The 22,505-nt window shown below is 39.0% G+C and overlaps 1 protein-coding gene across 1 annotated transcript; it reads left to right on the forward strand.

The window, feature by feature from the left end:
- The first annotated feature begins 169 nt into the window (after positions 1 to 169).
- On the forward strand, positions 170 to 22,290 carry LOC140236659 (WD repeat-containing protein 70-like). Its single transcript, XM_072316580.1, has 17 exons — positions 170 to 287; positions 3,966 to 4,106; positions 4,873 to 5,079; positions 5,387 to 5,514; positions 7,786 to 7,845; positions 9,271 to 9,404; positions 9,868 to 10,021; positions 10,599 to 10,675; positions 12,372 to 12,549; positions 13,471 to 13,570; positions 15,703 to 15,787; positions 16,445 to 16,580; positions 17,121 to 17,221; positions 17,814 to 17,893; positions 18,422 to 18,547; positions 19,335 to 19,503; positions 20,137 to 22,290. The coding sequence occupies exons 1-17, from the start codon at positions 251 to 253 to the stop codon at positions 20,234 to 20,236; spliced, it is 2,013 nt and encodes a 670-aa protein (XP_072172681.1). The 5' UTR covers positions 170 to 250; the 3' UTR covers positions 20,237 to 22,290.
- The last annotated feature ends 215 nt before the right edge of the window (positions 22,291 to 22,505 follow it).

Below are 22,505 nucleotides of genomic sequence, written 5' to 3' on the forward strand. Positions count from 1 at the left end.
CATGGGTATCGCATCGCACCGGCACCGCACGGTATACCGCATCGATCGCATGCACGATTAGTGAACAATCCTGAATGGATCGGTCCGTGTAGTCCGAGTCGTACGCATTGGCGTTTCTACTCTACTGGCGTTCTGGTTGAGATGCGCTGGCGTGTAGTAAGTTTTGTCAAGTAGGAAAGCGTGAAGAGCAGAGAGTCCTGTGCTGTGCTGTGTTGAGCTGAGCTGTAGAAAGCTAGAATCTGTCTCCAAGATGGACGACGATCTTGAAGAAATGCGAGCTCTTAGAGGTAATTTTATTATGGTAGTCTTTTTTATTTTACTTTGCTGTCGCCGCCGCGTCGCTCGTGATCACTTGATATAATGATAATGATTAATCTTGTTGTTAATGCCGGTAATGTTAGGGTGTCGGATCGTGCCCTCCCTACCTTCGGACCATTGCGCGCCCTATCTCACAACACGCAACTCCCATAGGACGCCGTGCAAACGCGAAGTGCGCCGATTTTGGCAAGCGATTTTGAGCCGGATTTCGCCTTTATTGAGTTTTCCACAGTCGATGCCGACCTCAAATCCTAACAAATTTGGTATCATATGAAAGAAGGAGTTTGTCTCCATCATGTATTAGAGCGCTGGTACATGAATCCGCCAATAAATAGGTGTAAATGTCGTTAGAAACACGTTTATCCCCATATCTCAGCATCTGCTTCGGTACTTGCACCAGCGTGTAGCATGTAAGTAGTTTAGGATATGCTGAATCCGACGGTGTGGTTAGTTTTTCGCTAGCTCCACGTCTTCGACTGTGGATTTTGTCTTGAAAGCACCCCTTGCAATAATTTTTCGGCTGCAGCGAACGTTCGAGGCGGGGCTTCGTATGCAAGGATCCATGGTAACATTCGCGTATTTGGGGTCATGCATATTTAAATTCAACACGCAACGCAGCCACATGGCGTTCGCGGCGCGAAGCTGGATTGCGTGTGCATGATGTGTGTATGTAGGAAGCCTGTGTGTGTGTGTGTGTGTGTGTGTACGTGTGTGTGTGTACCATACGTATACATACGACTGCGTCTGTAGTGCTACTCCTCGCTGTCGCTGCACAGCCAGGCCAGGCAGCGCAGCGGCAGGAACATGCCAGCTACGCAATGGCAGGGCACGCGCTGTCGTGATCGCGACAGCTAGCTTGTGTTGCTACAGCGCTATACCCCGGTCGACAGCATGATCGTGCAACACTGATTCCACAGCTTACAAATGGACAATGCTAAATGTCACGTACCTTCGTGTAGACTCAATACATACAACCACAGTCACAAACAAAACACTATTGACAACATTGACTCTGGCTTTTCTCAGATAGCCGATGTGGCAGTTATCGCAAACAAATAAGTTGTATGCATACGTAGAGCCACAGATCGATCGTAAATGAGCAGTATTCCTTCCCAGGCCTACGCGTGGAAGACACGATTGAACAGGAAACTGTGAGTACGATCGAGTAGACCTATTACGAGTTTTTTTTTCAAAAGATTACTATAGCCTGTAGGCTCTTTAATGCTTTTATGGATGGTGGTAATTTGGCATCATTTTCATGCAAGAAGCTGCTGGACGACATACTTCCTGTGCAGCGCTGGCATCACCTACATGATCACGGTGCGTGCGCTGCGTGGCGGCGATCCGCGAGCTGCTAATGTACTGATCACTGCCGCGCGATGGCAAGGCTAGCTAGCTGCCCGAGGTAGCAATGCGCGCGCTGTGAAAAAGGCATGGGAACGGTCGGCTAACTGGCGCATATATTCTCGTACGCCGACAAGAGCATGCTTTCGCGCTAGCTTTATCGCGATGATTGGGGGTTGTGTGGGTCTGTAATGTAAACAACTGCGCTGTGTGGCACGGTAAGGGTAGTAGCGAGCACATACAAATGTGTACACACACACACACACACACACACACACATACATGCACAAACACCACATGCGGTGTGACGACATTGTGGGGGAGTGGCTTCAGCGCTTGTTACGCGTATTTTCTAACCGCTGTACGCTCATTATCCGATTGCTTGAGATCCACACGCGAATGCAACTTTCCGGCGTAATGATTTGGACACATTTTGGAGCGTTCTCGGAGAAAAGTGGGGTAATATTGCTGTGATTTGAAAGTTAAATTTCTCGAGATAGAAACATCGTTTCGCCATGAAATTTGAAATGTGTCTTAATGATGCAATCCTCTTTCATATAAAATAGTTCACAATTCGTTTTTCAGAGAATTTCAAAAGTTACAAAAATGCTTCAGACACCCTAGTAATGTTATTGTCTTGAAGCAGCAACCTTTTAGGCCTAACCTGTCAAGTGTTAACACTCTTGTTTTTTTTCCTTTCAGGTTTCATTCGCAGTTTATTTCATGATTCCATTAAGCAGTGCAACAAGCAGTGCAGTGTAACATTACTAACAAGCAGTGCCAGTGTGACAGCAATAAATTAATGTCGAGCAAACTCCAATCACTGCCAATGCAATATGGCCACAACAAAGCACAAGTTCTACTGCACAGGAACGCGGGGCACAGCTCAGACAGTCCTTGACCAGTTGACCGAAAGATCGATCTGTATCTGGTTGTCAGGGATATGTTACTCGGGAGACAATGTCTGGCTTCACCATGTTTGCGGAGGAGAGCTGTAAATGTCAAAAATGATTTTTTTTTTTTTTTTTTTTTAAAAGCTCCTCCAGACGGACAGATTTTTCTGTCTAATTAAGATGGTGCAAGATGCTGACAAGTGACGATGCACCATCATCAACCAGACATTCCTGATCCCGGTAGCAAAATCACCTGCGGCAATTCTATATAAATTTACCTTTGTTTGGCTTTTGCACAGACTCTTGTCTATCAGGCTCAGAGATTCTTCTTTCCAGAGGCTGTCAATAGTAGACTCTATATCAGGTTTGAAACACCCTACAGCTAGCTGTCAGAAGAAATAGTCACCACCTCCTCTGCAAACCTCTCCAAGCAGGAGGTGCAGAGCATCCTGCTTCGATTAATAGAGGAGCATTGTTTCTAGCCGCACATGATGTAGAATTTAGAAATGTTTTGGAAAGTTACTGTATATAATATACCACACCAGACCTGCCAAATAGTATGACTGTACACTGTAATTGTGGACTGTACTTTCCAAGCAGAAGAAGGAGGAGAAGAAGAAAGACAATTGGGCTAAAACAGTGGCGAGATGGCCAAAACCACAACTTAGTGGGTCTTAATGCAATAGGCTCATATGTTTTTACGTGCTGACTGGTATTCATGGTATCTTGTACTGAGATCAAGTAGAAGTAAATCAGACAAAAAAGTAAAACTGTAGGTTTATATAATATATTACAATTGTGTTGTTGAACCTTTCTTTACATCAACGTTGTTTTAGCTTTTAAGTTAAGAAGGATCAAGTATCATTCAATGGAGCGACTGGAGGTCTCAACATAAGGATTGGCTATGAGTAATTTTACAATACTTCATAGATTATCATTGAGTGTATAAAAATGGTAAAGAGCTTGGAAGGAGACAAAGCGCAGACATACAATATGTGTATCTACATCATGTCCGTTTTTGCCCACCCTACCATTTACCAGAATGCAGCAACAGTTTGGCAATTACAGCTGTATTCTTGTATTGGCATCAAGTGGGCAATGCACTGTGCTCCAGAATGTCATGAAATAGTCTTTGTAGTTGCATTGTCATATAATTTGTCTTTGTTTTTGTCTTCTTCTTCTTCTTTTTCTTCTTCTGTTCTTTCAATGTGGTATTCAGTTTTTTGCATGCTGTTATTAATGCATCTTAATTTTATATATGTTACAGAATTACATGTATCCAAGTTTCTTTTGAACCCAGTTTACATACTAGAGGGCAGCTTGTGTAAAAAAAAAAAAAAATTAAAAAAATAGCAAAGTATGTACCATAACCATAGTAACAGGGAATTCTTTATTATCTTATGTATGCAGCTGCACGTCTTGAACGAGAAAAGAAGGCATCAATGAGCCAGTCTGTCAGCAAGCAGAACATCAGTTCCACATCAAATACCAAACCACAAGAAGACCCTCCTGAAATGGACATGGCACAAGTGATGGGGTTTTCTGGCTTTGGTATGAAAAAAAAAAAATAGGTTTAAAAAAAAAGAAAAGAAATAGAAAGCAATTAGTGATGTCATGATGAGTGATGTTGGTGTTGTTTTAGCAAAGTAATACTTGTCAAACAAACTGTAGCAAGAAATGTATAAAACTTTTTACTTCATGTAATTGTTTAAAAAGAAAATAAATTGTGTTCACATTTTCATTGTATGTAATAAGTGAAATAAAGGAAAGCATTTTCTGCATCATATGATGGTTTGTGATTGCAACTTTTTAATACCTCTTTTGCTATTTCATATTGGTTTTCTTCATTCTCTTCACAGTATTGTAACTGAATTTGACTCGCATCACACATGCATGCACTCAAGTTTACATGTATGATGTTAAAACTGTTCCATCCTCTCTGTCTCTTTCTGTCTCCCTTTGCATTGTTATCTCTCTTTTTCATTTCTCTTTTCCATGACTAACTTTCAAATGTAAGAAGAGCATCAAACAACAGTAGCTCAGTAGCTATAAGATATAATGAAGGACACAAAGTGAAATAAAAACATAAACCAGTTTATGAGCGCAGAAAATTGTCATAATCCAAGTTCCAGAGCTTTTTCAGCTTACGATGGCACGACAAATATTCATGACATGCAGATAGAAATGAGAAATCTAAACATGTGCTTTTCCTGTCTTTAGGAGCATTTGGAACTCAATTTGTAATCTCAAGGTCAACCTGTCTATGCAAGATTTGATAGATTTCATGTGTCTGTTGTTTTTGATGGATGCTGTCTAGGCAAGAAAGCAGCCAAGACTTTTGACTTCAACAAGATGTTTGAACAGACGAGAAGAACTGCCCAGGAGATGTCAAAGAAGAAATCATCAAGAGACAGCGATGACGACGAGGACGATGATCAGATCCACCGACAGCAACCCTCGTCATCAACGAAGAAGTCCAACAAGAACACATCAGATGATGATGACGATGATGACGACATGATTGGTAAGATTTGTGCAAAGGTGTGCTATTTCATTTTTTGACAATAGAAGGCAGAATCAGGATAATATGCAGATGTTTAAATCCTCATGAAAATGAGATACTGTGTATATACTGTTATCTCCAGTATGGTCCTCAAGAATGTGATCATTTGGCTTATGTTGTTAAGTAATCAATTGAAGCTCAGTACAGAGTACCTGAAGTTTATATTCTTGTATAGATTGAACTTGATCCATATCGTGAAGTTTATTTTCCCATTTTGGATATCACAGATATGTACAAGTTTCTTTTGTTATTATGTATACTATGACAGGCCCTCCACTGCCGCCTGGCTTTGGCAAGCCTCCTACCTCCAAGAAACCCTCTGCTAATGTTGATAGTGAGGATGATGATGACGATGAAGATGATGATGATGATGATGAAGAAGATGAGGATGAACTGGTAAGAATGTATCCAGTATACATGTCAGGTGTTACAAATTCATTGAAACAATTTCTGGTATAGCATCAGTGCATATTATGTCTTTTACAGTGCAATCTTCATTGTATATAAACAGGGCTGCACACTAACCCATTTTTTCTACTGGTCCAACCGGTCTGTTGGACCAGTATATGCCCAGTTTTTATGCCTCCGCCACGAAGTGGTGCCGGAGGCATTATGTTTTCGGGTTGTCCGTCCGTCCGTCCGTCCGTCCGTCCTTCCGTCCGTCCGTAATGAATTTTGTGGACAAGGTAACTATCAAAACCCGTTGAGGTATCCTAATGAAACTTGGCATGTATGTGTATTAGGGGGTGAAGTTGTGCCTATCAACTTTTGGGTGCACATGCTCAAGGTCAAAGTTCAAAAGGTCAAGTTCAAATACATAAAATTTCACTATTTCCACCATATCTATTGAATGCCTGAAGATATTTTCTTGAAACTTAGTGTATACATGTATTACCCAATTAAGATTCTCTGGTGAAAGTTTGGGTCATGAGGTCAAAGGTCAAAGGTCAAAAGGTCAGGGTCAAATACATAAAATTTCACTATTTCCACCATATCTATTGAATGCCTGAAGATATTTTCTTGAAACTTAGTGTATACATGTATTACCCAATTAAGATTCTCTGGTGAAAGTTTGGGTCATGAGGTCAAAGGTCAAAAGGTCAAGTAAAAATATTAAAACTTTTTTTGTTCTCCATACCTTGGAAAATTGTTCAAGGTATCTTCATGGAACATAGTATATACATATACTGACTGGAAGTGATTATCTAGAGAATGTAGGGTTCATGGGGTCAAAGGTCAGGGGTCAAAGGTCAAGTGCAACACTTCAAAATTTTACTATTTCCCTCCTATCATGCAATGCCAGCAGGGTTATTTTTTTTTTTTACACTTGGTGTATGCATACATGTGTAACCTAATAGAAATTCTCTGGAAAGTTTTTTTTTTTTTCTTTTTTTTTTTTTGCCTCAAAGGTCAAAAGGTCAAAGATCAAGTGAAAGTGCTGAACTAACTTTTTCCTCCATATCTCGGAAGTGGCTCAAGTTATCTTGAAACTTAGTACATATTATGCATGTTCTACCTGAAAGTGATTATCTTATGAATTTTAGGGTCAAGGGCCAGATGAAAATGGTAACAATTTACTATTCAATTCAGAAATTGCACTTTTTCTCCACACCTGTACCTTGAAAATTACTCAATGCCTAAATGTATGAATGGGTCAAAGTCGGGTTAAAGTCCTTAAATCCTTAGATACATGCTCTCCTATTCATCCAATTAAACCTAGGTCAAGGAAGGTGAACATTCAACACATTTGTGACAAACATGTCATTTCAATATTTAGCCAATTTTGTGAAAATGTAATCACACATTGTCCACATGTACTATATAGACCTATTGGGAAAATCATGCATTATGGCGGAGGCATACCAGTCGCCAAAGCGACATTTCTGGTTCCATCTTTTACTGGTCCATTTCTGAAAAAAAGTTACTGGTCCGACAGTGATTTTTATTGGTCAGGGACCGTCGGACCAATGCTAGTGTGCAGCATTGATATAAAGGTATTTCTTGTTATATGTGTCAGGCAATTTGAAAACACTAGATTGTAATACAATTTGAGAACACTCCTGGACCCATTTCATCATAAAGGATTTTACAGTCATTACGAGTTGAAATTATTGCACTTACTGCTGCAGTATGCATTCATCACCTTTAGTGGTTTGTTTCCTGGTTGTAACTGTACGTTTGTAGCCTGTATTAATTGAAAACCTCTTTATGAAACTGGCCATAGATGTAAACAGGTATTAGAATGTTTTTTTTTTTATTTCTCTCTGCCAAAGAACTAGATAATAATGGAGGAAATCTACTATTGTTTGGATATTGAAATACTCTTTCTTGAAACAAGTTTATAATATAGGGTTCAACATTATCTTTTTGTCTGCTTGCCCAGTCGGGCCATTAAATTCTATAAATCTGAAATTATGGGGTCCCCCAAAAAGATAAGAAGTGGCCCAAAATAAAAGCAAAAACGACAATCCATTTTGAATCTTAGTTGCTGATTGGGCCACCAAAACTTAGATTTAGTGCCCAGACATCAATTTTTAGTGGGCCTGGGTCACCAGGCCATTGCTAATATTAAATCCTGTTTAATATGTTTAGATTTGAAAAATGTATGTTGAAGAATATGTCATTATTTTTTTAATGCCAATCAATCTCCTTTTGTCTGTATTGCAGCCTCCAGAAAAGAAGATCCCAGCAACACATGAAATAGTTTTGAATCACGGCCATAAGTCTGTAAGTATTCCCAGCTTTGTAACCATAATTATGTTACGTCACTGTGCATTATAGTCAAATGACTCAATACAATACTGAAAGCAATTCAGAGCAAGAAGCTTTATTGTGCTATTTGCTTATTTGCTTATTTGTCTTTTATGAATTTTGCAGACTGCTTGTCCACCCTTCCTTAATATAATACGTAAACTGTGTCTTGTGTTCATGATAATTTAATTTAGCCCACATTTGTAAACCTGCAGCAATTGGTCTCATAGTTAGCATGGAGTTTGGGTATGATTGCAGTAACACCTGTGCAAAATTTCGTTCCAATTAGTCCATTACTTTCATAAAAATAAATGAAAATGCACCGTAATCCGTGTGCATGCGTATAACGCTCGCTAGCTCCGGTCCACGTACGTGTATACATGTACAATGTACGTAGCTATAGCCCGCGCTCGTAATTCGATTTTGGGTCGGGTTGACCCGGTTTGAAAATTGATTTTAAAACGATGATTTTCTCTCTTTTATCGAATGGTATAGACAAAGTGCGACAGGTGAGGTATGTTACTGTTATAACTTGTACTTGAAGTCATATTGGACCTGTTTTATGCAGTTTTGATTTTCGTGGGTTTGCAAATGTGGGCTAGTACCTTTAAGAGGGTTTTTTTTTTTAATTGATTGATATTTTCATGGTGGATGCATAAGAATTTATGAATTATTATGCATCACACTGTTTGTGTATGAGGTCAAATGACAGATGGCGTTTATTGTCACAGATTTGGAGTAATGTCCCAAAATACCACTTGTGAGGTTAAAATATGTTTGGTGGTTTTCCAGTGCTTACATGATTCTGCTCCTAAACATTCATCACATATGTTCCACTCTCCCCACCATTCATATTATGAATTGTGCTCTTCCATGGATAACACTGTGCTCCAGGCACCACACTTGTAGGAGTGAAGACTGGTGAACATAGTATCTCATTTGTAGATGCACTTTATGGAATACATTGCCAAGGGACCTTGCTCATCACCCCAAGTGTCTCTTCTCAAAAAGAATCTGTAAAAATTGTACATTTGTACCGTTTTGCATTATGTGAATCACAAATCATCTGTAATGGCCTCATCAGAGCCAAAGTCAAAGTCTAACATTATGCATATAAGCCACGGGGTGTCGAAACGTAAGAGAACTCGTTTGTAATGAGCTTTGAGACATGTTCCATCATCTGAACACAACCTTGAAATACTTTTTCCAAAATGTGCTTCTCAAATGATGATTTACCAGTGTTTGACCACGCCAACACTCTGGACACATTATAAAAGAATTATCTTTAAAAAAAATTTCTTCCAAGAGATTTCTATTTGTCAGTCTGGAATATTTCTATCTTCTAAAGGGCATACACGTATATTTGCTAACTTTTCATCCTGGTCTCTTTGTGCTCACTAGGTATCCGCTGTAGCTCTGGATCCATCTGGTTCGAGGCTGGTGACCGGAGGCTATGACTTTGATGTCCGCTTTTGGGACTTTGCCGCCATGGATGCATCCCTCAACTCCTTCAGGTCATTCCAGCCATTCGAAAGGTATTTTGGTGCAACACAGTGTTAACATTAAGTCAGCACATGCACATGTAGCTGGTTTGAGTGTTTACTTCCCTGTGGCTGCATGCAGTTGAGATAATTTTGTTGAGGTATGTCCACATTCAGAATGAAACATATCCTAGTGAAGAATGTATATGGCATTATCATACTAAACAAGCAGCATCAGATGAGTGAAAATTGTGAAAAAAAAAATTGCAAAGAAATTATCAAAAGGACCATTGTGATGATAGTGTTGGTAAATGGTCTCTGATAGTATCATGATTTCACCTGGAAAAAAAAAAAAGCTTTTGCATATGGAATTAATTATGATTATTATGCACTCTATAATTAAAAATATTACTATTATTATCATGTCATACGGTCACAGTATACCTATCTCATTTCTTCTCTCCCCCTCTATCCTTTCAATGATTCTTGTGCACTCATCAAATCTCACTCTGAACAGCCATCAGATCAGAAGTCTTCAGTACAGCATCACTGGTGACAGCATCCTCATGGCTGCAGCCAAGCCGCAGGTCAAGGTCGTTGACCGGGATGGCTTTGAGGTCATGGAGACCGTGAGGGGTGACCAGTACATTGTAGACATGAGCAATACAAAGGTGAGAGGAAGGAGGAAGAAGATGTGGAAAATTCAGTGATGATGATGATGATGGTGATGATGATTATGATGATAATGATGATATTTATGATGAAACTGATGATGATAATGATTGGTGATGATGATGATGATTTTGATAATGATGGTGATTGTGATGATGGTGGTGATGGTGATGATGATAGTGATGATGGTAATGCCATTGAAGTGATTGTGATGGCAGTTTTGAATGTTATGTTAATGGGCAAGGACTTGTTTGATAATGACTTTAACTGAGAGACTGACTAATCAATACCACATTATAAATGCTTTGAATATTTCTGACATGTTAGATGTATACCAATGAGCACATTATATGACTTACTGTACCTATCAATATGACTGGGACTAAACATTTACAACTTTGACAGATCATAGAATTGCAAGAAACAGATTGCAAACTGATTTTACCAGTCATTACTTTTTAAACATTTATCTCCCCACGAGAAAAATTAAAAGCTGTTTCCATTTGGGAACAAATAATTTCAGTGTCTGAAGCAAATTTTATCTTTGGTTTGCTTTGTTGTTATTTTGTTTTGCAGGGTCATGTATCCATGGTAAATGGAGCTTGTTGGAATCCTAAAGTTAAAGAGGAATTCATCACATGTGCAAATGATAGGTAAGCAGTAGGGTTTATTTTATGTTGCTTTAAATTTCAGTCCCCATAACCCATCAGTTGTGAGAAAATGTACGGTATGTATTTGAATAAATTCGGAGTAAGTTTTAGTGAGGTTGCAACAGAAAACACACCAAGATATATTAAATCAGTCCATGCCCCACTGTGTTTCAGTAAGCTAGTGACATTTGTGGCTTGCAAGCAGCGCTACTAGTGTTCAACTCAAGTTTTGTAAGAAAAATCCACACTAATCTTCAAGTACACATGTGTTATATGTCAGCGTCTCTGTAAATTTGCTCATGATCTGATGATTATGTCTACTTTTTACATGTCATTTGTTTTGAATATTTTTATTTACCTTTGAATGTTTTTGTTGTTTTTTCAGGATAATTAAATAAGGAATGAGGAAATATACAACTGAACTGAAGTCAGAGTAGTGTAAGGCAATGCTACATACAAGCTTGTATATATAAATGAAATCTCTGATGATTGCATAGATGTTACACTATGTGATCCTCACTGCCCATTCAACAGATCTAGGTAACTTTCTATCAAACTTTACCTGGGACAATCTGCCATTCCTGTAGGCAAGGCTTGTTGTTGTGTATACCAGATACTCTTGGCTTAAAGATAATATAAAGTTTTGGTATTACCTCAAAAGTTTCCCTGAATTTCCTTGTCTTAGTTTGTGTTTCAGGTTAAAGTACCTTTCATATAACTAACACTGTGAGACTTACTCGCCCCAAAGTGCTCTCATGTCTTAGTAATCATGCAATAATGGTTTCGTACCAGAGCCGCCGCCATACGGCGGCGGCGAGGTAATACACGTATTGTGCGAATATCACTGCGACCAGCAGCGTGCAGCCCCATATGCATACTGTGTAGCTAACTGCGACCATCAGCCCCATACGCATAGCTAAATGGGGCTTCGCATTGTAGCATACAGGATCATGACAGATTTAGTATCGCAGGTAAAAATCAACTTAAAATCCAAAAATTTCTTCAATTTAAAGACTTACCAGTTAAGTTGAAGTAACAGGCTTTGGGCAACGTTTGGTTTTGCCAATAGTCCCTTTCTGTTCGAATTGATGACTGAATGTGACTCGGTCGAGAGGACCTTGGGAGAGCTACGTACACTGAATTGACGGCCAGCGCATGCGCACACAAACATCTTATCCGTTCATGGATTTGAAATTTGTTCGCATGTGATGTGTGCGTATGCGCTGGCCGTAGTAATCAGTGTATGTAGCTCTCCCACGGTCCTCTCGACAGAGTCACATTCAGTCATCAATTCGAACAGAAAGGGACTATTGGCAGAACTAAACGTTGCCCGAAGCCTGTTTTCAAGACTTCAACTTAATTGGTAAGTCTTCAAATTGAAGAATTTTGTGGATTTTAAGTTGATATTTGCCCGAGATACTAAATCTGTCATGATCCTGGATGCTACAATGCGAAGCCCCATTACGCTATGCGTATGGGGCTGCTGGTCGCTATGCGTATGGGGCTGCTGGTCGCGGTTAATTGCATGATTACTAAGAAATGAGAGCACTTTGGGGCGAGTAAGTCTCACAGTGTTAGTTATATGATAGATACTTTGACCTGAAACACGGAAATTCAGGGAAACTTTTGACGTACCAAAACTTTTTATCATCTTTAATACATATCATCACTTTCTCTGTACACACATGTGTTGGGGCAGCACTGTTCGAGTGTGGGACCTGAACAAGCCCTGGAAGCAGTTGCAGGTCATCAAGTTCAAAGGTCAAGGCGGCAAGAGGACCAACCCGATGTGCTGTGCATTCAGCCGAGATGCCAAACTCATAGCAGCGGCCTGCCAGGATGGGAGTCTGCAGCTGTGGGATGTGAAGAGACCATTGGTGAGTGATCTTTTCCTCTTCTTCTTTTTTGCTTCTTCCTTTTCTGCCTTGTTCACTCTTCTCCCATCACTGGTAAAAGATACTTTTATAAACCAAGCAAATTCTTTCCTCTTTCTTCTGACTTTCTAAAACTGGCAGTGATGTTTGGTAGAAATAATGCATTTGTGGGATGCTTATTATGCCTGTGAACAAACCCTTTCTAGCATTAATGTTTTTCATTTAACAGCACATGATATAGAGATAGCTCAAGAGGTACAGTGTATGATAAGCACTTGTATAAAGTCTTCTTCATCCTCATTTTCTTTTCATCCTTTCAGATTCTTGACAGGCAAAACTGCAGCATTTTTGTCTGTCCGTGTTACATACATTCCCCACTAAGTGTAGAAATGGAATAAAACACAATGTTCAAGAGAATTTTAGAGCTGTTATTATCTTTTCTAATCAATATTGGGCCATTCAGTTGAAAAACAACAAAGTTTCAGTGAGCGTTCATTATTTGACCATCATATGTTTAGTAGGTAGGTGTCTGTCTAGCGTTACGCACGTTGCCCCCAAATTTTTCATATTGGCAAAAAATCAAATAGATTACTTCTTTGAAGCAATTTTGGGGCAAAGTTTTCTCTCATTAAAGTGTTCTAAAAGATCATATTTTTTGGGGTAATGCAAATTGGAAACAGAAAATAAAGTGACATCCATGAAATATGCCCTGAAAGGTGCTCTGCATGAGACAAAAATCAACTCTGAGATGTCTGCAGTTTCATCACTTGGCCAGTCTTTTGTGCTAGACCAGTAAAATATTGATGGTTGTTTAAGACCAAGGACAATCCCATGCTGATTCCCCTGGCCATTTCTCTCATATATTGTTGACCTTCGACAGGTTATTGCACTATTTGTCTGAGTGAATCTCTGTCTCCTCATCAGGTGAGACCAACATACCATCAGAAGACAGCTCATGGCGTCGGCACGGATACTTCCTGCATCTCTTTCTCATATGACAACCAGATCTTTGTCACAAGAGGGGGTAAGGCTGATCAGGTTATATGTGACCCGCTACAACAAAATGATCCTAAAGTCGGGCGAGGTCGATTATTTGAAAATTGCATGATATAACCCCCTAATCTTTCTGCTTTAAATTGATATATAACACATTTTATAAAAATAATCGGCTGCGGAGATATCGATGTTTAAACGAGAGCATGTCGAGACGTCTGGAAAAGCACTGTTTCGAGAAAAGCGCCCTAAAAGTCTTCCTTTCGACTCAATCACGATCAAGGGACACGCAAGTCAGTTTTCACCTCTGGACAATAGAAGGTAAGCCCTAGCAACCCCCGAAGAGTTCATTCAAGCACATCAGCGTCGGCGGTCTCCTCATCAACCAATCAGTGACCAGGATGTGAGAAGCGGCTGAGCATAGCGCACCCCGCCCGCACGTGCACCAGTCGACTGGGCAGTGTGCGAGCTTCACGCTTCGGTTAGCAGCAAGCAGCAAACTGACCAATGAGATCACTCTGGTCGTTGTTAGGGGCGGAACCTATCTGTGGCGCTCAATCCAAATTTTCAAACCAGTTTCTGCTTCGTTGAAATGCCAAAAAACATGGCTCAGAAAAACGCTATGTTTTTATCTTTCCTTTGATCATTTTGCTTCAAAATTTTGACGCAAGATAGAAGACATGTTAGACTCCAATAATATATCAAAATCAGAAAATCGTAAGTTTTGACAAATTCTACTGCTCTGACTTCAAACTCGATTTTCACGGCTTCGACAGTGCGCGACTTTAGGACCTTTTTGTTGTAGCGGGTCACATATGACATGTCATCTCCCTCTCTCATTCTCACTCTTTATTCATCTACAATGCGTATCTATCTATTCATTCATTCATCTTGCTGTCTTTATTTCTTTCAATGTTTTCAGGTCTTTAGCTTTATACCATATATCTACAATCTCCCTCTCTGTCACACACACATAGTTCAACTAGAATGAATACTTAGATGTTTGCTTACTTTTCATTACAATACAAAGGTGGAATTTTTGTCTTTTGGAGACTAATTCAACAAAAAACAACAACAAATATACCGATGTATGATTTTGAATAGTTGATCCACAAGAGGAAATGGTTATGATGTGTTCTGCATGGCTGTGAACTGGGCCTTTTGTCAGTTGCTAGTTTCTGCGGTGTCAAATTCAAGGCGTCATGGTCCAAAAAGAAACCAATGAAGGACTTGACCCCATACCCTTTATCGAATATACACCAAAAGAAGATTGAGATATTAAACTGGAATTGCTTTTGGGACAATGGAGAAGAGAATGCAGGGGATGCTATCTGTTTAGACCTCAATAACTGCGTAGGCATTAAGCTGATGTTTCCACAACATTTCTATATTATTGAAGATAATGCTGTAACTCTCATTTTGTAATTATTTATGCTCACAAAGGGAAGATTTCACTATTAAATGCTATATAGCTGCATTGCCTGGGCTTGATGTTGCACAGCCCTGCTGTGAACTGGCACATGCAAATTGATGGCAATTGAAAACTTCTACCCATTAAAGGACAAGTTCACCTTCATAAACACAAAGGTTGAGAGAATGCAGCAATATTAATAGAACACATCAGTGAAAGTTTGAGGAAAATTGGACAATCGATGCAAAAGTTATGAATGTTTAAAATTTTTGTGTTGAAACCGCTGGATGAGGAGACTACTAAGGCTCATGATGTCATATGAGTACAACAGTATAAAGAAAATGTAAAGAAAATTCAACATATTTTCACTTTTTTTCGCATACTAAAAGAGCACTTGACTTGCCTCTTTCTAAAGAAAATGGGAATAATATTACCCATAACATAGGTCAGTAACGAGTCAAGGGAATGTGTACTTTTTTCAAAAGATGAAATTTTGTGAAATTCTCTTTATATTTTCCTTATATTGTTGTACGCATGTGACATCATACACTGCACTAGTCTTCTCATCCAGCAGTGACTGCACAAAAACTTCATAAATTCATAGCTTTTGAACGGATTGTCCGATTTTCCTCAAACTTTGAATGATGTGTTCTACTAATATTGCTACATTCTCTCAATCCTTATGTTAATGAAGGTGAACTTGTCCTTTAATCACTCCTCCCCTTGCATCTCCGTAATGTGCCACTGAACAGGAGATGACACGCTGAAGTCATGGGACATTCGAAACTTCAAGAGACCGGTCAATGTTGCAACAGGACTGGACAACTTCTATCCTGTGTAAGTATCTGAAGAAGATTTGTTCTGTGGTACGAAAGCTCCCAAGCAGCATCAGTGTGTGTTGTTGTATAGTATGCACTGATAGATATGAATTTACTTGTCCGAAAGATAAGTACCATTTAGTGTGTCATTAGTTTCTTCCTCTGTGTTTAGAGGTAAACATCCTGGCAACCTTTAGAATATGTTGTAGTGAGGATTTTGTGTGTTGACTCATGTGTGATTCAGCATTTGTATAGTGACTCCTTTCCTGGATTCATTCTTGATTTGCAAGGCCCTATGGTCTTTCTTAAAGGCTTGCTGCAGATATGGGTCCCAAATTTACAGCTAAGACTGCTGTAAAAGCAGAAATTTTTGCTGAAGTAATTTCTTGAGCTCGGTCAGGTAAGGTAATTTCGTGGAATAAAAAATATAGAATAAAATTACATATTAGAAGCAAAAAAGTTTTGCGCTTTTATTTTTGCATTAGTTTCATGTCCCATGAAATGCTTGAAAATTTTCCACTCTTGTGGTATAAGATAGTTGAAAGACTGCTGGTGTTAAAAGAACTGATTCTTTTCTTCCAATGTTTCTTGTCTGCCTACTTTTGAAGTTGTTCTTGTCTACTTTCCAGTTATATGTGATTGTAAGAGTGCTTCTTCTTGAATTCAATTTCCGCAGCTCTGACTGCTGCTTCAGTCCCGATGACAAGCTGGTGGTGACTGGTTTGTCTGTCAGAAAGGAACAGCAGGGAAGGCTCATCTTCTTTGAGAGGGAAACTTTTAGGAGAGTCACCGAGCTGGAATGTGGAGAATCAGTGAGTGAAACATGAAATGCATGTCAGATTTGGGTTGAATATGATTTTAACGCGTTGAGGACAAGTCCTGAGTATACTCGAGGCAGGGGTCTATGGGAAGTGTGTGTTGTAGCAAAATCAGTCCGTCCTCAACAGATTAAATGTTTTCCAAATAGTTGCATGTGATTTAATCAATGTTGATGTATGAAAGATGTCAGAGGCAATGGTGTCAAATATGATTTGTCATAATTACTTTGACTTCATGTTAATCTATTTTGACCACGTTACATTGAGCTACAGTCTTAGTAAAGGATTTCGCCATCCTGCAATCTTTATATGGTTTGTTGTTTCTTTATGGAACAATTGCAATAGCTTTATACCATAATAACAACACCTATGGATGTTCAACATCCATAGATGTTGCTATTACGGTATGAAGCTATTGCAATGATCTTTGTTCCTTCTATATTCATTGTGCCGTAGTGTAGTTTTGCAAGGAGTATATTGCAAGGACTGAATAGAAAACACAGAAACATCTGTATGTTTGTGCGCTGTTCACAGAGTGTTGTAAGATGTCTGTGGCACCCAAAACTCAACCAGATCATCATCGGGTGTGGCAGTGGACAAGCCAAGGTGTTCTATGACCCTAACAAGAGTCACAGGTACAGTACCTTCAAGTCTTTCTCTTGTCTTAGCTAGGCTTCATCCTGGGAGAATCAAAGTGATATTCTTTTTTTTTCTCTCTCTCTCTGTGAAGCTGTAGAGTATTATTGTATCCTGATCTGATCTGAGTGATTACCAGTACTTAATAGCCCAGATTACTAATACAGATGTACATCAAAATTTACAATTTTTATTGTTGTTGTTTTAATGCTAAGGACCTTATAAACAAGCTGTTTAGTTCATGTGACCCCATTACATTTGTTTCACTACATGGATCCAGCTTGCATGTATTAATTGCTGCTATGTCAGGTGTACTCAGTGGATGTAGTTTTCCCCTCTTTTATTTTCTTCTTTTTTGTGGGGAGGGGGGTGTCCAGGTTCATGGAATTCATTATGAACAATAATGTTGTAGGCCTGAGGTAGTTGTATGGTGTTAAGTTCAGCTGTCAAACAAATCAATGTGAACAGAGGCATTTATCATCATGATGGAGGATGACAGTGTGAATGTGTGTGAATTTGTGTGAATGGGAATGACATAGAGCTGAGGAGTTTGTACAGTGTAGTGATGTCTCTTTCTTTTGACTCCTTCAGAGGTGCCAAGCTGTGTGTCGTCAAGAAACGGAGGAAGAAGGTGGAACCAGACATTGTCAAGAATGAACACATCATCGCACGTAAGTAGAGTGTGTGAGAAGAAAAGACAGGGACACAAATTGTGATTGAATACATATTCATACAATTGTTCATTCACAAAAATCAAATAGGAACATAGAAGAGTTGATAGAAAGAGAGCTCACGCAAAGAAACATACAAGAAACATGTGCTCAGAGTAAGGCAGCAGGGCATGATATGTGAAGAGAGAATAAAAGTGGGTAGAAACAGTGTTATATGTCTCTGTGCACCTTCAGCATGTAGTAGTATTACAGTATGTTCAGGACATTGTCTTGATTTTGACAGTCATTAGTATACTAAAAAATCAAGCATGAATTTAGACTCATCAGTGCTTGTACATTGGTGAGAATTAATACAATATAATTTGTTGGTTTTGTTTTTTAGAGGGATTTCTCAGGTTGCAGTGATTAAAGCAATGCTGTAATTTTACCATATATATTTTATTACACTGACAGTATTTTATGCAAAGATAATGAATGACCATTTAATGTTTGTGTGGCTTTTTTTTTGTTTTTTGTTTTTTCCTAAAGCTGTCATGTCAAGGAGGTCAAGATTCCGCAAGGATGAGCCAAAGCAGATGATGGCCTACAAACAGCAGCAGAAAGACCGGCAAGACCCTGTCAAGTCAAGAAAACCAGAACCACCAATCAAGCAAGGTACGAAAACAAACAAACAAACAAAAATTACAGGATACCTGAGTCTAAGGTTCTGCCTTGATTTGTTGACAACTCTTCCAAGTGGTCATTGCTGAAGTGTGTTTTTCTTTTAATGTGCTGTGCGTCAATACAGATTGGTTTCCAAAGAGCTGGCATAGATTGTAACCAAAGGGTTAGAGACTCATTTCTGATAGCAAAAAAAAAAAAGAATAACAATGGAAATTTCAGGTAGTAATAAGTCTAGTGGGGCAAGCAGAGATAAGCAGACAGGTTTTGTCCTTGAGTCTCAAGCAGTAGTCCTCATCATGGGAGCCATGACAATGAAGGAAGATGATGACTTTAATGGTATTGGAAATCCTGATAATGATGTTTAGAATTCTTGCTGATCATTTGGAAATTACTTGCTTTAGAATTCTTTCTTTCTTTCCTCTTATTCCTTTTCTATTTTTTCCCCATAGTGCTTAGAGACATTTCATGTGATAATGTGCTACATGAATATTGTGAATTACTATTATGATTAGTGGTAATGGATTAAATTTTGATACCATAGATAGTGATAATGTTGATGTTGATCTCGGTGATATTGATGATATGAATAATGACGAATGATGACTGTAAATGTGATGCATACATTAGAATATCCCAATCTAAATTATATGATAGTAGTAATGACATTAACACTGCTGTAATATTTCTCACACATATTTTCAATTTTCTATCTAAAAAAGAAAAGAAAAAAGTATCGAGCTTACATTTTACCTTAATCATTTGATTGACCCTTGTCCAGGTCAGGGAGGTCGTATCGCAGCTGGAGGTAGCACACTTTCCCGTTACGTAGCCAAGACCATAGCGCTGACCAAGAAGGTTGATCCCAACTTTGATGCCAGGCAGGCCATCCTGAGACATGCCAAAGATGCAGAAGAGAACCCCCTGTGGGTCGCCCCAGCCTACAAACAGTGAGTTTGTCGTCTCTGATACTGCCTTTATCGTCAAAAGCTAATCACCTCGTGAACGGTAGCATCAGAGTTACATGTCTTATTTTAATTTTTTGTGTTGCTATTGTCACATGCATGAGAACACAAAATGCTGGTTGAGCTTGTGGATTAGTTTACATCAGTTAGAATATTGTTACCGCCTTAAAGAATACCAGTATTCAAAATGCAACAAACCTTTTGAAACTCTATGGAATTACCTTGTATCAACTCATTCATGACCACTCATATATTAACAAGTCAGCTGACATAATGCAGGAATGAATGATAGGAAAGAGTAATTTTCTGCCTTATGATAAATTACGAATATATGATGTGGCTTGTGCAGTATGCCATGTTTTTTCATGGGTAAAATGTCATCACCTTTCCTGGAGGGACACATTTTCTTCATAAGAACATGTCATTACTCCATCTGTGATAATACAGAAGTTTGATCTTTGACAGAAATTTACAAGAAGTAGTTTATTCTTTTATGTACACTCAACTTCCGAGGCATTCTGCACAGTTGTCATGTTCTTGTCTCATGAAAACTAGTTTTGGGCAAGTGTTGATTGTGTTGATGTGTTTCTATCCATGTTTCTATTTGCCTTCATTCAGCACTCAACCGACACCAATCTTCCATGAATCGGACGAAGAGGAGGAGGAAGAGGAAGGGCCCAGTTGGGCCAAAAGGGCCAAAGTGGATTCTAGCAAATGACACTCTGTAACATGTACTGTACCATCTGCTACTTCTTAAGCAATTTGGTTGTCTCTCGCAAGTGAGATGTCACATCTTCTGCCTCAGCCCTGCGGGAGTGAGATGTCAAGAGCTGAGCAACACCAAGTTGGCTACATTTCCTTCAGGCAAGGGGAATTATTAACCTAAAGAGTTTGAGAACATCATGCTCCTACCAAGCCAGCATGTGGGGAAAATAGGACGGCAGCGAAGTAAAAGGAACAAAAATGAGCAGATGCAGTAATGTTAAGCAACATCAAGAGCTGCATGAATCAGAGAAGAATGGCTTTCTTTTTTTTCTGAATATTCTTCTTTCGGTCTGAGCAGATGGAGAGCTGGGATCATAAATTGAGAATCAGATAGGCTCTTTCCTCACTCCTACATGCTTGAGATTACTCCCCACCCATTTCTCTTCATGCCTCCTATCTGTCACATGTAAACCCTCTTATCTATCACAGAGCTGTGCTGCCCTTCAGATGCATAAGGAATCAAGTGACTGAAATGATATTTCTTGTAGATAATCACAACGTATCTGTGATTTACATTGACATCATTCCAGTGACCTGTCAGGGAGCTTATGCTGCCCTACATTTAAGGAAGGAAGCAAGTGACAAAAGTGCCTCTTTGCACAAATGTTAGCATAATATTTGTCACTTACAGGGACATGAGTGAGACATTTTAATGGCATGGCTAGGCTGTCTCTCAATCAAATTAGTGCCTTTGCTAGAAACATTGGCATCTAAGTGGAATATGCTAGGTTCAATGTGAATACATTAATTTCTTTGATTTTGATGATTATTTTGTCACTCACTTTCCTCACAGTAAGGCTAAGTTATTTGTCAAGAATACTTGGGGCCACCTTTCCCTTTCCACCTCTAGGTTTGAAATACAAGGATTATTATATTATCTAACAACAGCAAAGGCATAAAATCCATGTTATATGGGCTGTAATACAATGTATAATTCGTAAATCATAGTTTCACTTAAAAGGCTTATGTCATTTTACATTTCAGAGTGTTTTTCAGTTTGTTTTCATTTCAATCAGTCTCTTCATGTGTCTGTAGTACTTCTCAAATACAATACTTGTATACTGTATCCCACTTGTGATGTGCCAAAATTCCCCACAATATCATGTTGTTGGTTTGTTTTTTACAGTTCTGGCCTGCCAATATAACTTATCTAAAGAACATGATAAGTCCTTACATATTCTGCATAACAATACAACAGAAGGATCAAGACAGCAAGACAGTAATATTCTTTCTGCTTTGGCTGTGGTTAAGGATTTATTGACAACACTGATGTCAGACATGACTTGGCTGCACTGTGAACATTTACGATACTACAACTTTTTGGTATTAAAGGAAAATATTAATGAAAAAAAAAATCAGCAGAGTAGATGCAGTCTAAGTTGGTTTGACAAACTTTTTTAATTACAGAACCTTGTCCATAATTCACTTCAGGACTACGTCTTAAAAATCTGCTGACATGCGTGCATCAATGCGCATCTGTTCCTGGACGTCTGTTGACATACCACGCAATCTGACAATTGTATTTATGTAGAAGAAATTTGCATAAATCGTGGTCTAAATTTAAACCTGCTTTGTAAATTCAGGCCATAAAGTCTGACTGATTGCTGCCTACAGGGAAAGTCTTGCATATATGACAGCTAAATGTAATGTCTGCTCACAGGGGAAATTGAATTTGACTTTCTGTTGAAATTGCTCCATACATCTTCATGTATTGTGATGAATGAACATACGTGTAATTATGTATAGTGTACATACCTGCAATTTTGATATCATGTACATAAACTACAGGAGACATTTCAAATTTAAGCTTTTGTTGTTCTTGTTTGTGAGTACATATACACAAAATGGCAAGGTTGGATCATACTGAGGTATTTATCAGCACCTTGTTGAAAGAGTGTGTGTGTGTGTGTGTGTTTGAGTGTAACTACAATGTATGTGATTCATGGCTGTGCACACGCCTCTTTCCTTGAGCATTTGTGTTACGGAGCTTGTCATGTGTGTTTTACTTGTACAGTGCTGATCGCGTTAAACTTACCTACGCGTAGAACCGCGCATCGGTAACGCGTACGCAAACACGTTTCAACGCGAACGCACCGACCGGCGGATCTCCTCCGGTTGAATTGTCTAGCGCCATCTACGGCGCCTAAGTGAAAGCATCGCGCGTAACTGCAATGCGATTTTGCGCCGCGCAAAATGTCGCATTGAAACACAATATTAATTTT

Source organism: Diadema setosum, chromosome 13, assembly GCF_964275005.1.
Source record: "Diadema setosum chromosome 13, eeDiaSeto1, whole genome shotgun sequence".
Classification (NCBI taxonomy): Eukaryota; Metazoa; Echinodermata; class Echinoidea; order Diadematoida; family Diadematidae; genus Diadema; species Diadema setosum.